Source organism: Pygocentrus nattereri, chromosome 30, assembly GCF_015220715.1.
Source record: "Pygocentrus nattereri isolate fPygNat1 chromosome 30, fPygNat1.pri, whole genome shotgun sequence".
Taxonomy (NCBI): Eukaryota; Metazoa; Chordata; class Actinopteri; order Characiformes; family Serrasalmidae; genus Pygocentrus; species Pygocentrus nattereri.
The window spans coordinates 5,610,432-5,623,990 of NC_051240.1; the positions used below are offsets into that span (position 1 = coordinate 5,610,432).

General features: G+C 42.7%; 1 protein-coding gene across 6 annotated transcripts in view; it reads right to left on the bottom strand.

Annotated features, from left to right (window-relative positions):
- rptor (regulatory associated protein of MTOR, complex 1) overlaps nucleotides 1–13,559 on the bottom strand; it is a 205,583-nt gene that overhangs the window by 92,836 nt on the left and 99,188 nt on the right. For all 6 annotated transcript variants that reach the window (XM_017693051.2, XM_017693048.2, XM_037536528.1 and 3 more), the window contains exon 8: nucleotides 13,076–13,135. In XM_017693051.2, coding sequence (XP_017548540.1) covers nucleotides 13,076–13,135 — 60 coding nt within the window. The remainder of the gene's footprint in view (nucleotides 1–13,075; nucleotides 13,136–13,559) is intronic.

Below are 13,559 nucleotides of genomic sequence, written 5' to 3' on the forward strand. Positions count from 1 at the left end.
GGGTTTTCTGAAATGAGAAAGAGAAGAAAAAGCGATTGTGGAGCCACTCCTGGGTGTCATGAAGAGGAGAGTATGGGCTGACCATAGTTCAAAGAGTTCTTGTGATAACGAATGTGTTAACATATCAACAAAATTATGTAAATGAAGCTACCAAGTTCATTGTATGTAAATAGACAATAGGCAATAAACAGCATTTCTCGCCAACATGTATCATTTCCACTCTATCATGGTTCTCCCTGAAACATCAGAAAGGCAAGGGTTCTACTGCCACAGCTCTATTTCACTGCATCCATCTTTCTCATTGCAGTGTTTACATATGTGTACCAGACAGCTCTCTGTCAGCCTATTGGTTACCGTCAAGGAACGCATCACAGTGTGAAACTTGGCGTAAAAATACAAAAATGCTGACATACTAGACTTTTTATGGGGGTGTCGTAGGGCATCCCACATGCCACATCGCTGTTATTTGATTATGCCACACTATTAAACCCATTAATCGTTCCCAGCACTGATAATCAGGCCCTGTGCTCAAAATTTCTAGCTGCGACAAAGCCATGTCAAAATCGGGCTGTATTTGTGTAGTCGGCTCCCTGCATTGATCCCATCTCTAGGCCTTAATCTGATCTAAGAAATTGAAGTGTGTTGTTCACACAACCACTTGAATAATCAGATATCTGCAGAAATCAGACTGACTGGATGATGAAGTGCATGCAAACACACTCAATGACTGATTAGATGAATCAAGCAACAAACGAGTCCCTGAAACAAGAGTTTAATGCAGTATCTTCAAAACACCCTGATCACGCTCCAGTCCTTACAGCACATACAAGCAAACTACACTGCACAAACAGCCTGTTTTGGTGATGTCACAGCACATTAGCCTCACCCACTCACACTGAAGTGAGTGTTTCTGCCTGGACTGCTTGTTGAATGTGGCGGAATGCAGATCAGCCAATCGGAACCAACCACCTTAATGGAAAATCAAAATGCAAGAGAAATGTAGCATTCGGGTCCTTTAAAATCCAGTAATCCAACCCAGCTACAGTGGCTCTAATGAATTCCTCTGCAAAACCAGATGACCGCTTCTTAAGTGATTCCTGCTGCTTGGTCACTCTCTAGCTGCGTTCTGAGTCTTCGCTGGACTGCAGCCCATTTCTGGACCCATGCTGGAGTGTAAATGTAAACGTGTGTGATGTTAATGAAGTCGTTTTTGTCATTCGAGTGTGAGGGTCTAGTTGCGAGTGGCAGGCTGGGGTTTGGGACGGAGCCAGGTGGAGGAGAAGCTCCAGCATGCCGAAATGTTGTTGCTAAGCGACAGGGGCATCCCAGAGACAGCTGATGAATTTAAAAGGGCTTCCCTGCTGTCCCATCTGAGGTCTCACAGAGGGGAGAGAAGGAGAGAGAGAGAGAGAGAGAGAGAGAGAGAGAGAGAGAAAGATCAGAGGAAATGAAAGAATACGAGAGAAAGAGACTGTGAGAGGGAAGACAGAAACAGAGAGCAAGGGAAAACAGAGAAAGAGATGGGGGAGCAAGAGAGAACACAAACAGAGAGAGAAAAAGAAAAACAGGAAAAGAAAGAAAATGAGAGTGAGAAAGAAATACAGAAACAGAGAGACAGTACACAATAGAGAGAGAGAGAGAGAGCGAGAGAGAGAGCGAGAGAGAGCGAGAGAGAGAGAGAGCGAGAGAGAGAGAGAGCGAGCAAGTGTCTGAAAGAGAGCGAGTTAGAGATACGGAGAAGAGAAAGCGTGAGAGAAAGGATGAGAGAGCGAGTGTGAGAGATTCAGCGAGCGAGAGATATAGGGAGAGAAAGCATGAGAGAGAGAGTGTAAATGAGAGAGAGAATGTGAGAGAGAGTACGAGAGATATACAGACAGGGAGAGACATAGAGAAGTAAGAGTGAGCGAGCGAGCGAGGGATTGAGCAAGCGAGAGATATAGAAACACACACAGAGAGAGAGAGCGAGAGAGAGAGCGAGCGAGAGAGAGAGAGCGAGCGAGAGAGAGCGAGCGAGAGAGAGCGAGAGAGAGCGAGCGAGAGAGAGAGAGAGCGAGAGAGAGAGAGAGCGAGAGAGAGAGCGAGCGAGAGAGAGAGAGAGCGAGAGAGAGAGAGAGCGAGAGAGAGAGAGAGAGCGAGCAAGTGTCTGAAAGAGAGCGAGTTAGAGATACGGAGAAGAGAAAGCGTGAGAGAAAGGATGAGAGAGCGAGTGTGAGAGATTCAGCGAGCGAGAGATATAGGGAGAGAAAGCATGAGAGAGAGAGTGTAAATGAGAGAGAGAATGTGAGAGAGAGTACGAGAGATATACAGACAGGGAGAGACATAGAGAAGTAAGAGTGAGCGAGCGAGCGAGGGATTGAGCAAGCGAGAGATATAGAAACACACACAGAGAGAGAGAGCGAGAGAGAGAGAGAGCGAGAGAGAGAGAGCGAGCGAGAGAGAGCGAGAGAGAGCGAGCGAGAGAGAGAGAGCGAGAGAGAGAGAGAGCGAGAGAGAGAGAGAGAGAGCGAGAGAGAGAGCGCTGATGTCCTGCAGAGTGAAAGTCGTGTCTGAGGGTTTTCTATTCTCACCTCCTCAGCTGGAGCTGAAGCTCCGTCACTCCTAGGACTGATTAACGAGTTACTCACAGTGTTTCACTCACTCACTCCCTCACACCAGTGCTGAGCCCAGAGCCACACTACACATCACCGAATGAGCTCTGGACATTCATCTGAACTGAATTCTTGATGTTCTACAGCTTCCTCTGTCATTTTACAACCTTCTGCAGCTCTGTTCATCATTCTGGAGACAATTCTTTGTATTAGAACATAATATATTAGAAGCCTTTCAGTCACTCGGTCTTAGGAAGAAATTACTTCTTAAAACAAAGCAACCACTTTCAAAAAGGTTCTATACAGAACCATGTACAACACATTCTCTGTGAACCTGAAGAACCATTTCAACATGCAAAGGACTGTTTAAGCATGAACTAGTTATAAACAGAACTCTAAATGGGCTCATTCCCTTTACTGAAGAACCTCTGAAGAACCATCTTTTAAGAGTGTAGAATAACTGTAAATATCATATTTATCCTAGATGTAGTCAGTCAGCGATGACATGTTTAGTGTCTAAAGCTGGCTTCTTTAGTTTTACGCTGAAGCTATAAGGCTAATATTGCTAACAAGTGATAGAAGCTTATGTACACCAATTAGCATGGTGCTGCATGGCTTAGCAATAGATGAAAACGGACAAAAACTGGGCAAAATTCAGGCTCTGAGGGCTGCTGCTGTTTAAAGCTGTGCTGATGTACTTCCGTCCATGTTTATAGATAACAGTGAGTTATAGTGTCAGAAACCACATAATCAAGTCTATCAGAGATACTCAACATCTGCACATGGTTTATGGTGAGTGTGAGATGATTTAGGCATGCAGTTAGCACCATGCTAATTGGTGGGGTATAAGCTTCCATCACTTTTTAGCGACATTAGCCTCATAGCTCCAATACAAAACTAAAGCAGCAAACTTCAGATACCAAAGTGTCTCGAATGAACGACTATGTTTGAGTAAACAGGGATTTTTTCACTTGAAATCAGCTTAAAAGTTAAATGACAACAACCTCTGTAACGCATTTAGTTCTATGATATACGAAGTCATACAATGATGCATGCTAAAAGCAATGTAAGGTAAACAAACACAGTCTTGCATAACATTTGGAAGAAACAGGGAAAAATATCTCCTGTCACCTCCGTAACTGACTAATATTACAGCCCTTCATTATATAATCACACCAACACAGCAGAGCGGGAGGGACACACAGCGCCTGGGAATTCTCCCTGGCATCGTCGTTGATAAACAGACTTGTGCTGTTTTCTACATCACAGCCATAAAATGAAATGAAGAAAAAGAATCAACCAAATAAAAAAGCATCGCTGAAGTTGCCTCGGTCAAAATCTGCCAATTACTGCTTTAGATATCTGATATATTCCACTCATTCACTTCACTATAGAGACTGTGATGCTCTATATGACTGATGTACACATTGTGCTTCTTTAGTTTTATAGTGGAGCTGTGAGGCTAATAAAGTTAACACCAGAAGTCAATAGTCACCCAAGTTTTTTGATACATACACTTGCACAAACCTCATCCAGGTCGTCAGTAAGATCACCAAGACAAAGCACGCATACTTAAATACTTAGGGGCAATGCATCACTGCAGTGTTCACTGAATTTTCAAAAATGTCAGTATAATTTAACAATTAAGGTGTAAACACAGTCATTCAGAGTGGTTTGGTGTAAAATGCTCTGTTCCAGAGAAACTCCACCTCTAGCAGGATGTCCACCTGCCGCCTGATGTCTGAGACGTTTTTGATAGTTTTATAGAAAGTTTTTAATCTAAAATTGTTCTAAGAGTTTTAACAATAAACTGAAGTTAATGCATATCTGCTAATTCACCTGTTAATCCTGAAGGTTGGCGCACAGACTGCTGGTCACCACAGCGATGCACACAACTAGCTAGGAGTTAATGAAAAGGCAAAAAGAAAGATTTAAGACTAACATTGATCATCTAGAGACGAACTGGCTTATTTGCACTTATCACTCAAGCTGGTTTCCTGATACGTTTAATCTGCAGTGAGAAACTGTCAAACACTAAAAAGTTGCAAAGCTGAAGTCAGTTTCTCATCCTCCAGCATCGTCTTTGAATTTTCACATTCCACCTTAAACGGTGCAGCAGTTACTTTCTGGTTCCTGAGACACCATTTAAGGTGGTACTGGAAAACTCTGACAAGAAGCGGCTAAATGAGAAACCACTTCAGCCTCATAACAAATTGAACGCTGAGAGACATTTTAGAAGAAACTGTTCCACTTTTGAGGACAATGTTTCCTCCCGGAGACACGAGAAAAGCGGCTATAACTGATGTGAAGCTTGTTTATATTTTTGCCTATGCTAGTATATTAGCACATACTGAGACATATTTAAAGCCAAGATGATCAAATGGACATTAAAGGTTGTGGCTTCCAAGGTGGTTTGATTTTTGGTGAAAGGACAAAATGGCTCATGGCTCAACATTTGGGGTGTGAGCCCTGGTTTAAAATGTATGTATTATGATTTTATTCATGGTGGAGGGATATACTGGAGGGCGCTCTGAGGCAAAACAGTCCCCAGAGAAAATTTCAGATTCTGGGCTGTTTTCCCCCCATGAACATATAAAACTCAGAAGACACATGCAGGTTCACTGGTGGTTTCTGATAGTAAATAAAATGGCTACATTTGTGTTGTAGTCATGGCAACTAGAGGTTCCTATCACCAACGTTTTACATCATGTTTGAATTCCCCTTTAAACTTTTCCGAAGTTGCAATATCAGCTTTACTCATTTCTCCAAAACCTTTAGGATTACATTTTAGACAAAAGGAGCCGAACAAAGTCTTCAATAAGCCGTTCTGGTTTCATGGCAGGATCTTTTCCTCTCCTCACACTGAGAGAGGCGCTCCAGGTGTCATTTCCGGCACATCAGTGATTGTGCAAGAGTGGATGCAAGATAAGGGTGATAAAGGTGAGTTATCGTCACAGTGATGAGACTCGAGGGATGCACCTGCCTCATCACCATGGAAACCAGCACAGTGAGGACCGTGCGGCTGGAGTAGTGTCTGTGCCCGGAGCAGAGTGGCTCTTCAGACTTGCATGGCTTAATCAAAGTGCCAAAGCCAGATGCTTTTTCACAAATTAAATAAGACCTAAGCTCTGAATAACGTCAGCCTGCGCACATCAGCCTCGACAGGCCTCCGTAAAAATTGAATAAATAAAATAAAAGCAACAATTCAGGTCATAATTTTATTCCTGAACGGGAATTAATGCTCCAGACATCCTGTATGTGACTAACTTTGTTATGTTTGATGCATTATGTTTATATCACTTCAACATTTAGTAAATTTATCACCTTCAAAGTCAGAAACCCAAGGCTACATTTACACTGCAGCTAAAAGTGGTCCAAAATCTGACTTACTGCCCAAATCTGATTTTACTGTTTGATCATTCGCATTATCTTTTTAAAGTAACCTTTTTAATATCTTATGTCAGTCTGAACACATCATGCTCCTAAACTGACTCGCATGAAAGAACATCGACCCAGCTGTCCTCTATTTCTCCTGAACATTTAGGTGGCTGGACATTGCAGTGACCTCTTTTGCATTCCTAAAATTTACATTGCTTAAAACTTCACTTTCCTTAATACAAATAAGTTGCAGAATACAACATGGAGTTGTTTACAACTTAAGCCTAATTATTATTTTTTATTTCTTTTTTTTTTTTATGAAGAAACTGAGTTCAACTTGAGCACTACTTAAAAAAAAACATTTCTGTGCTTGCTTTAATTGTGGAAGCTGATAAAGCAAAAAAAGGAAGCCCAGTTTCATTTATGTACCCTGAAAAAGATCCTCAGTGAGTATTTCAGTTTTTTCTCCCTCTACAGTGCACAATATCATCAAAAGACCAGACCAAAGACCAAAATCCAGAGAAATTTCTGTGTGTAAAGGAAAAGGCCAAAAACCACAAATGAATGCATGTTTCCGTGATATCAGCACATGAGCTCTGGAATACTTTTACAAACAGTTGACAATAAAGACCATCTGCCTCTGCATGCACAAATGCAAGTGAAGATTGTACTATGCACAGTGAAAGTCATATATCAACAGCGTCCTGTAATGCTGCCGACTTCTTTGGGCTTTGGTGGAAACGTGGTCTTTGAGCTCTTACGCGTCAACCTGTCAACTGTTTAAGTATATATATATATATATATATAAGACCCTCATTGTTCTTTGGGCCAAAGAAGAAAATGACCACCCAGATTGTTACCAGCATAAAGTATAAAGTTCAAAATCATCAATATGCATCAAGAAACATTCTCCACGTGTTATAACAGCATGGCAGTACTGTTCTGAACTAAATAACTAAAAGAAGTGTGCTTTAGAGAGCTTGAAAAGGCATCATCTAAGGTCTCATTAATGTTGTACGTGTGTTCCTCATGAATAATCAGAATTCCCTATACTTCATAATCTATGGCCCTGAGGTCTTAAAAGGTACATATAAATAAAATGTTTGCTACTGCTACTATTGGTATAATTTTTATTACTATTAAATGTGGTAACAGCACTGGTGGGTCAAAAAGCACAGATGGGTTTTGCTTCGTTTTCCACTTTACTGACCCTCCTCTGCTTCGTTGGTTGGCTTTGTATATTTATTAATTAATTTAGAGTTTGAATGGGTGGGTGGGCTGTTTATATAGTACATCAGGTCACTCAAAGTCAATAAAAACAAATGAATTTTACACTCTGAGGAAGTTGAGGTGAGTTTGTTCACAAAACTTTAGAACTCTCCTGAGTCAAACACATACGATTCAGTGGAAACGAGTTTAAAGCTCCAAAAATCACAGAAACACTTCACAGAGCACTGATCTCCAAAAATCTATAACTCTCCAGCACAGGGAGAGAGACGAGGGGGGAGCAAAGAGAGCACAGATAGAGAAGAGAGAAAAGAGGAAAGAGAGAGAGATAGAAGAGTACGAGAGAGTCAGAAAGAGAGAGGAAGAGAGAAGAGAGCACGGAGAGGGAAAAGGCCAGTAGATAGGAAAGAGCATGGAGAGGGGGAAAAGGAAAAAGAGAGCACAGATAGAGAAGAGAGACAAGAGGAAAGAGAGGAGAGAGAGACAAGAGGAAAGAGAGGAGAGAGAGAGACAAGAGGGAAGAGAGGAGAGAGAGACAAGAGGAAAGAGAGGAGAGAGAGAGAGAAGAGGGAAGTGGAGAGAAGAGAGAAGCGAGTGAGAGAGAGGAAGAGAGGAGAGAGAGCACGGAGAGGGAAAAGGACAGAGAGAGGAAAGAGCATGGAGAGGGAGAAGAGGAAAAAGAGAGCACAGATAGAGAAGAGAGACAAGAGGAAAGAGAGGAGAGAGAGAGAGAAGTGGAGAAGAAAAGTGAGCGAGAGAGAGGAAGAGAGGAGAGAGAAAGCACAGGGAGGGAAAAGAACAGTAGAGAGAGAAAGAGAAGAGAGCATGGAGAGAGAGGAAACTCTTTAACCTGGTTCTTCAAGCTGGCTGCTTTCCTGAATCCTGGAACAGGGGACTAATTTCCCTGATCTGCAAGAGTGGAGACAAATTTGACCCCAACAACTACCGAGGCATCTGTGTGAGCAGTAACCTGGGGAAGGTTTTCTGCTGTATTATTAACACCCAAATACAGGCCTTCCTTACCGAATACAGTGTCTTGAGTAAGAGTCAGATTGGCTTTTTACCAAATCACCGCTGTACTTATCATATTTACACCCTAATCAACCAGTACGTCCACCAAAACAGCAACAGGAAAATATCTGCATGCCTCGTTGATTTCATTTGGCACACTGGATTATTCTATCATACTCTACAATGTGGTGTAGGGGGTAAAGTACAGTGGGGAAAAAAGTATTTAGTCAGTCATCAATTGTGCAAGTTCTCCCACTTAAAAAGATGAGAGAGGCCTGTAATTGACATCATAGACCTCAACTATGAGAGACAAAATGAGGAAAAAAAATTCAGAAAATCACATTGTCTGATTTTTAAAGAATTTATGCAGATAATGGTGGAAAATAAGTATTTGGTCAATAACAAAAGTTCATCTCAATACTTTGTTATATATCCTTTGTTGGCAATGACAGAGGTCAAACATTTTCTGTAAGTCTTTACAAGGTTGGCACACACCGCTGCTGGTATGTTGGCCCATTCCTCCATGCAGATCTCCTCTAGAGCAGTGATGTTTTGGGGCAATACAGACTTTCAACTCCCTCCAAAGGTTTTCTATGGGGTTGAGATCTGGAGACTGGCTAGGCCACTCCAGGACCTTGAAATGCTTCTTATGAAGCCACTCCTTTGTTGCCCTGGCAGTGTGCCTGGGATCACTGTCATGCTGAAAGACCCAGCCACGTTTCATCTTCAGTGCCCTTGCTGGTGGAAGGAGGTTTGCACTCAAAATCTCACAATTCATGGCCCCATTCATTCTTTCATGTACACAGATCAGTCGTCCTGGTCCCTTTGCAGAGAAACAACCCCAAAGCATGATGTTGCCACCCCCATGCTTCACAGTTGGTATGGTGTTCTTTGGATCCAACTCAGCATTCACTCTCCTCCAAACACGATGAGTTGTGTTTGTACCAAACAGTTCTAGTTGGTTTCATCTGACCACATGACATTCTCCCAATACTCTTCCGGAACATCCAAATGCTCTCTTGCAAACTCCAGACGCGCTCGTCTGAAGTTTGAAGTGCCCGTCTGGCACTGCAAGATCTGAGTCCCTGGCGGCGTAGTGTGTTACTGACAGTAGCCTTTGTAACGTTGGTCCCAGCTTTCTGCAGGTCATTCATCAGGTCCCCCTGTGTGGTTCTGGGATTTCTGCTCACCGTTCTTGTGATCAGTTTGACCCCACAGGCTGAGATCTTGTGTGAAGCAGTGGTCTTGTAGGTCTTCCATTTTCTGATTATTGCTCCCAAAGTAGATTTCTTCACACCAAGCTGCTTGCCTATTGCAGATTCACTCTTCCCAGCCTGGTGCAGGTCTACAATCTTGTTTCTGGTGTTCTTCAACAGCTCTTTGGTCTTCACCATAGTGGAGTTTGGAGTGTGACTGTTTGAGGCTGTGGACAGGTGTCTTTTATACAGATAACAAGGTCAAACAGGTGCCATTAATACAGGTAATGACTGGAGGACAGAGGAGCCTCTTAAAGAAGTTACAGGTCTGTGACAGCCAGAAATCTTGCTTGTTTGTGGGTGACCAAATAATTATTTTCCACCATTATTTGCAAATAATTTCTTTAAAAATCAGACAATGTGATTTTCTGGATTTTTTTTCCCTCATAGTTGAGGTCTGCCTATGATGTCAATTACAGGCCTCTCTCATCTTTTTAAGTGGGAGAACTTGCACAACTGGTGACTGACCAAATAGTTTTTTTCCCCCACAGTATATGACATCATAAAGTCCATATACAGTGCATCCGGAAAGTATTCACAGCGCTTCACTTTTTCCACATTTTGTTTTGTTACAGCCTTATTCCAAATTGAATTAAATTAATCTTTTTCCTCTAAATTCTACACAAAATACCCCATTGTGACCATGTGAAAAACGTTTTCTCGAGAGTTTTGAAAATTTATTAAAATTAAAAAACAAAGAAATCATATTTACATAAGTATTCACAGCCTTTGCTTAATACTTTGTAGAACCACCTTTGGCAGCAACTACAGCCTCAAGTCTTTTTGAATATGATGCCACAAGCTTGGCACACCTATCTTTAGGCAGTTTTGCCCATTCTTCTTTGCAGTACCTCTGAAGCTCCATCAGGTTGGATGGGAGACGTCTGTGCACAGCCATTTTCAGATCTCTCCAGAGATGTTCAATCGGATTCAAGTCTGGGCTCTGGCTGGGCCACTCCAGGACATTCACAGAGTGGTCCTGAAGCCACTGCTTTGAGATCTTGGCTGTGTGCTTCGGATCGTTGTCCTGCTGAAAAATGAACCGTCGCCCCAGTCTGAGGTCAAGAGCGCTCTGGAGCAGGTTTTTATCCAGGATGTCTCTGTACATTGCGGCATTCATCTTTCCCTCTATCCTGACTAGTCTGCCAGTTCCTGCTGCTGAGAAACATCCCCATAGCATGATGCTGCCACCACCATGCTTGACTGTAGGGATGGTATTGGCCTCGTGATGAGCAGTGCCTGGTTTCCTCCAAACATGACGCCTGGCATTCACACCAAAGAGTTCAATCTTTGTCTCATCAGACCAGAGAATTTTGTTTCTCATGGTCTGAGAGTCCTTCAGGTGCCTTTTTGCAAATTCCAGACGGGCTGCCTTGTGCCTTTTACTAAGGAGTGGCTTTCGCCTGGCCACTCTGCCATACAGGCCTGATTGGTGGATTGCTGCAGAGATGGTTGTCCTTCTGCAAGGTTCTCCTCTCTCCACGGAGGAACGCTGGAGCTCTGACAGAGTGATCATTGGGTTCTTGGTCACCTCCCTGACCAAGGCCCTTCTCCCCCGATCGCTCAATTTAGACGGCCGGCCAGCTCTAGGAAGAGTCCTGGTGGTTCCGAACTTCTTCCATTTACGAATGATGGAGGCCACTGTGCTCATTGGGACCTTCAACGCAGCAGTAATTTTTCTGTATCCTTCCCCAGATTTGTGCCTCGAGACAATTTTGTCTCGGAGGTCTACAGACAATTCCTTTGACTTCATGCTTGGTGTTTGCGCTCTGACATGCAGTCAACTGTGGGACCTTATATAGACAGGTGTGTGCCTTTCCAAATCATGTCCAATCAACCACAGGTGGACTCCATTTAAGCTGTAGAAACATCTCAAGGATGATCAGTGGAAACAGGATGCACCTGAGCTCAATTTTGAGCTTCATGGCAAAGGCTGTGAATACTTATGTAAATATGATTTCTTTGTTTTTTAATTTTAATACATTTTCAAAACTCTCGAGAAAACTTTTTTCACATGGTCACAATGGGGTATTTTGTGTAGAATTTTGAGGAAAAAGATTAATATAATTAAATTTGGAATAAGGCTGTAACAAAACAAAATGTGGAAAAAGTGAAGCGCTGTGAATACTTTCCGGATGCACTGTATCTGAACAACAAGTGTTGAATCAAATTTGGTGACAAAAGAACAGAGCACTTCACTCAGGGGTGTGGGGTGAGACAGGGCTGCAGCTTGAGTCCAACCCTGTTCAACATATATTATAACATATAACATATAATCACTATATAAATGAGTTAGCGATGTTATTGGAACAATCTGCTTTAAAATAAGCTTTAAAATTCTGGCTGCATCTAAAATTCAGTCATCCAAATTCACTACAATATAAAGCACTTAAAACCCTAGAGCTCAGCCCTAACCCAGTCCCCTCTGTCAGCTGGTTCTGAGACTAACTCACTGACCCCCAACACACAGCAGGCTCAGTCCAGCACTGCTGACCAAAGTCCAATCAGATAAATAAACCAAATTATCAGACACAGTAAAAACACCTATCAAACACTGGGATAGTGGAACCAGAACTCAGTCTAAATTACAGAACTGTCGGGCCCTAAACAGAGAGTATGAACTGGCGGAGTATCTCTTCACTGTCAGAGACCCACAGCAGAGACAGATCCTGACCAAGTACAAGTTCAGTGACCACAGTCTGGCCATAGAAATGGCCAGATATAAAAAATCCTGGCTGCCCAGAGAGAGAAGACTGCGTGGTCACTGTGAGAGCGGTGAGGTCGAGACAGAGCTGCACTTCCTCCTTCAGTGTGAAAAATTCAAATTGATGTGAGAAAATTTAACAACAAAGTGAAAAAAAATTCTCCCAAATTTCAAAATTTTAACACAATCTGAAAAACTACCAACCTTTCTTGGTGAGGGCAGCACAGCGTCTCTTGCTGCTAAATATGTGGCAACATGTCCCGGCCTGAGGAACAGTAACGCACTCCACTCCACACCCCCACCTCACTGACCCCCCAAACCCCTCACTGTACATAGGTTAAATACACTGCCTGTTATTTTTTATTATAATGTTATTTGATTTATTTACTTTATTTATTTACCAAGCTTTACAATGTTTATATTGTCTTATTTGATTTATTTACTTTATTTTAACATTGTTGCTGTTTTTTCATCATTGTGTGTGTGTGTGTGTGTGTGTGTGTGTGTGTGTTCCACTTTGAGCTGAATTGTATATGCTTTGGCAACACTGTACTCAAAACAGTCCTGCCAATAAAGCTACATTTAATTGAATTGAATGGAATTGAACTGAGAGGAAAGGAGAGCGCACAGAGAGATGAGAGAGAGCATAGAGAGGGAGAAGAGGAAGAAAAGAGCACAGAGTGTAGAGAGGAGAAAGGGAAGAGAGCACAGAAAAAGAAAAGAGAAAGAAGAGCAGAGGAGAGCATAGATAGAGCACAGAAAGGGGGGGGGGGGCGTTATGGCTGTCAGGTTTGGCTCTGAACTGACAGAGTGGAGACAGAGTGAATAAACCGGGTGATACAGGCAAAAAGAGATGAAAGAGGAAGAGAGAATGACAGGAAAGAAACAAAGAGAAAGAGTAAAATGTGTACTTTTCAATCAGGTCCAAAGTCACCCCTGGCACCAGCTTGGCACTCTTCTGCATACAAAACCTGGAGAGAGAGAGAGAGAGAGAGAGAGAGAGAGAGAGAGAGAGAGAGTGTGTGAGAGTGTGAGAGAGAGAGAGTGTGAGAGTGTGTGAGAGAGAGAGAGAGTGTGAGAGTGTGTGAGAGAGAGAGAGTGTGAGAGTGTGTGAGAGAGAGAGTGTGAGAGAGAGAGAGAGAGAGTGTGAGAGAGAGAGTGTGAGAGAGAGAGAGAGAGAGAGAGAGAGAGAGAGAGAGAGAGAGAGAGAGAGAGAGAGAGAGAGAGAGAGAGAGAGAGAGAGAGTCAGGGACAGCAGAGAGTGCTGAATTCATGCTCAGGGCAAACTGGCATTATTTACACCTACAGTAGAGCATCAGTATTCACCACTAAACACAGCAGATGATCAGCCATTCACCACACAGACGCAGTGATCAGCGCTCAGACTCGCAGGCA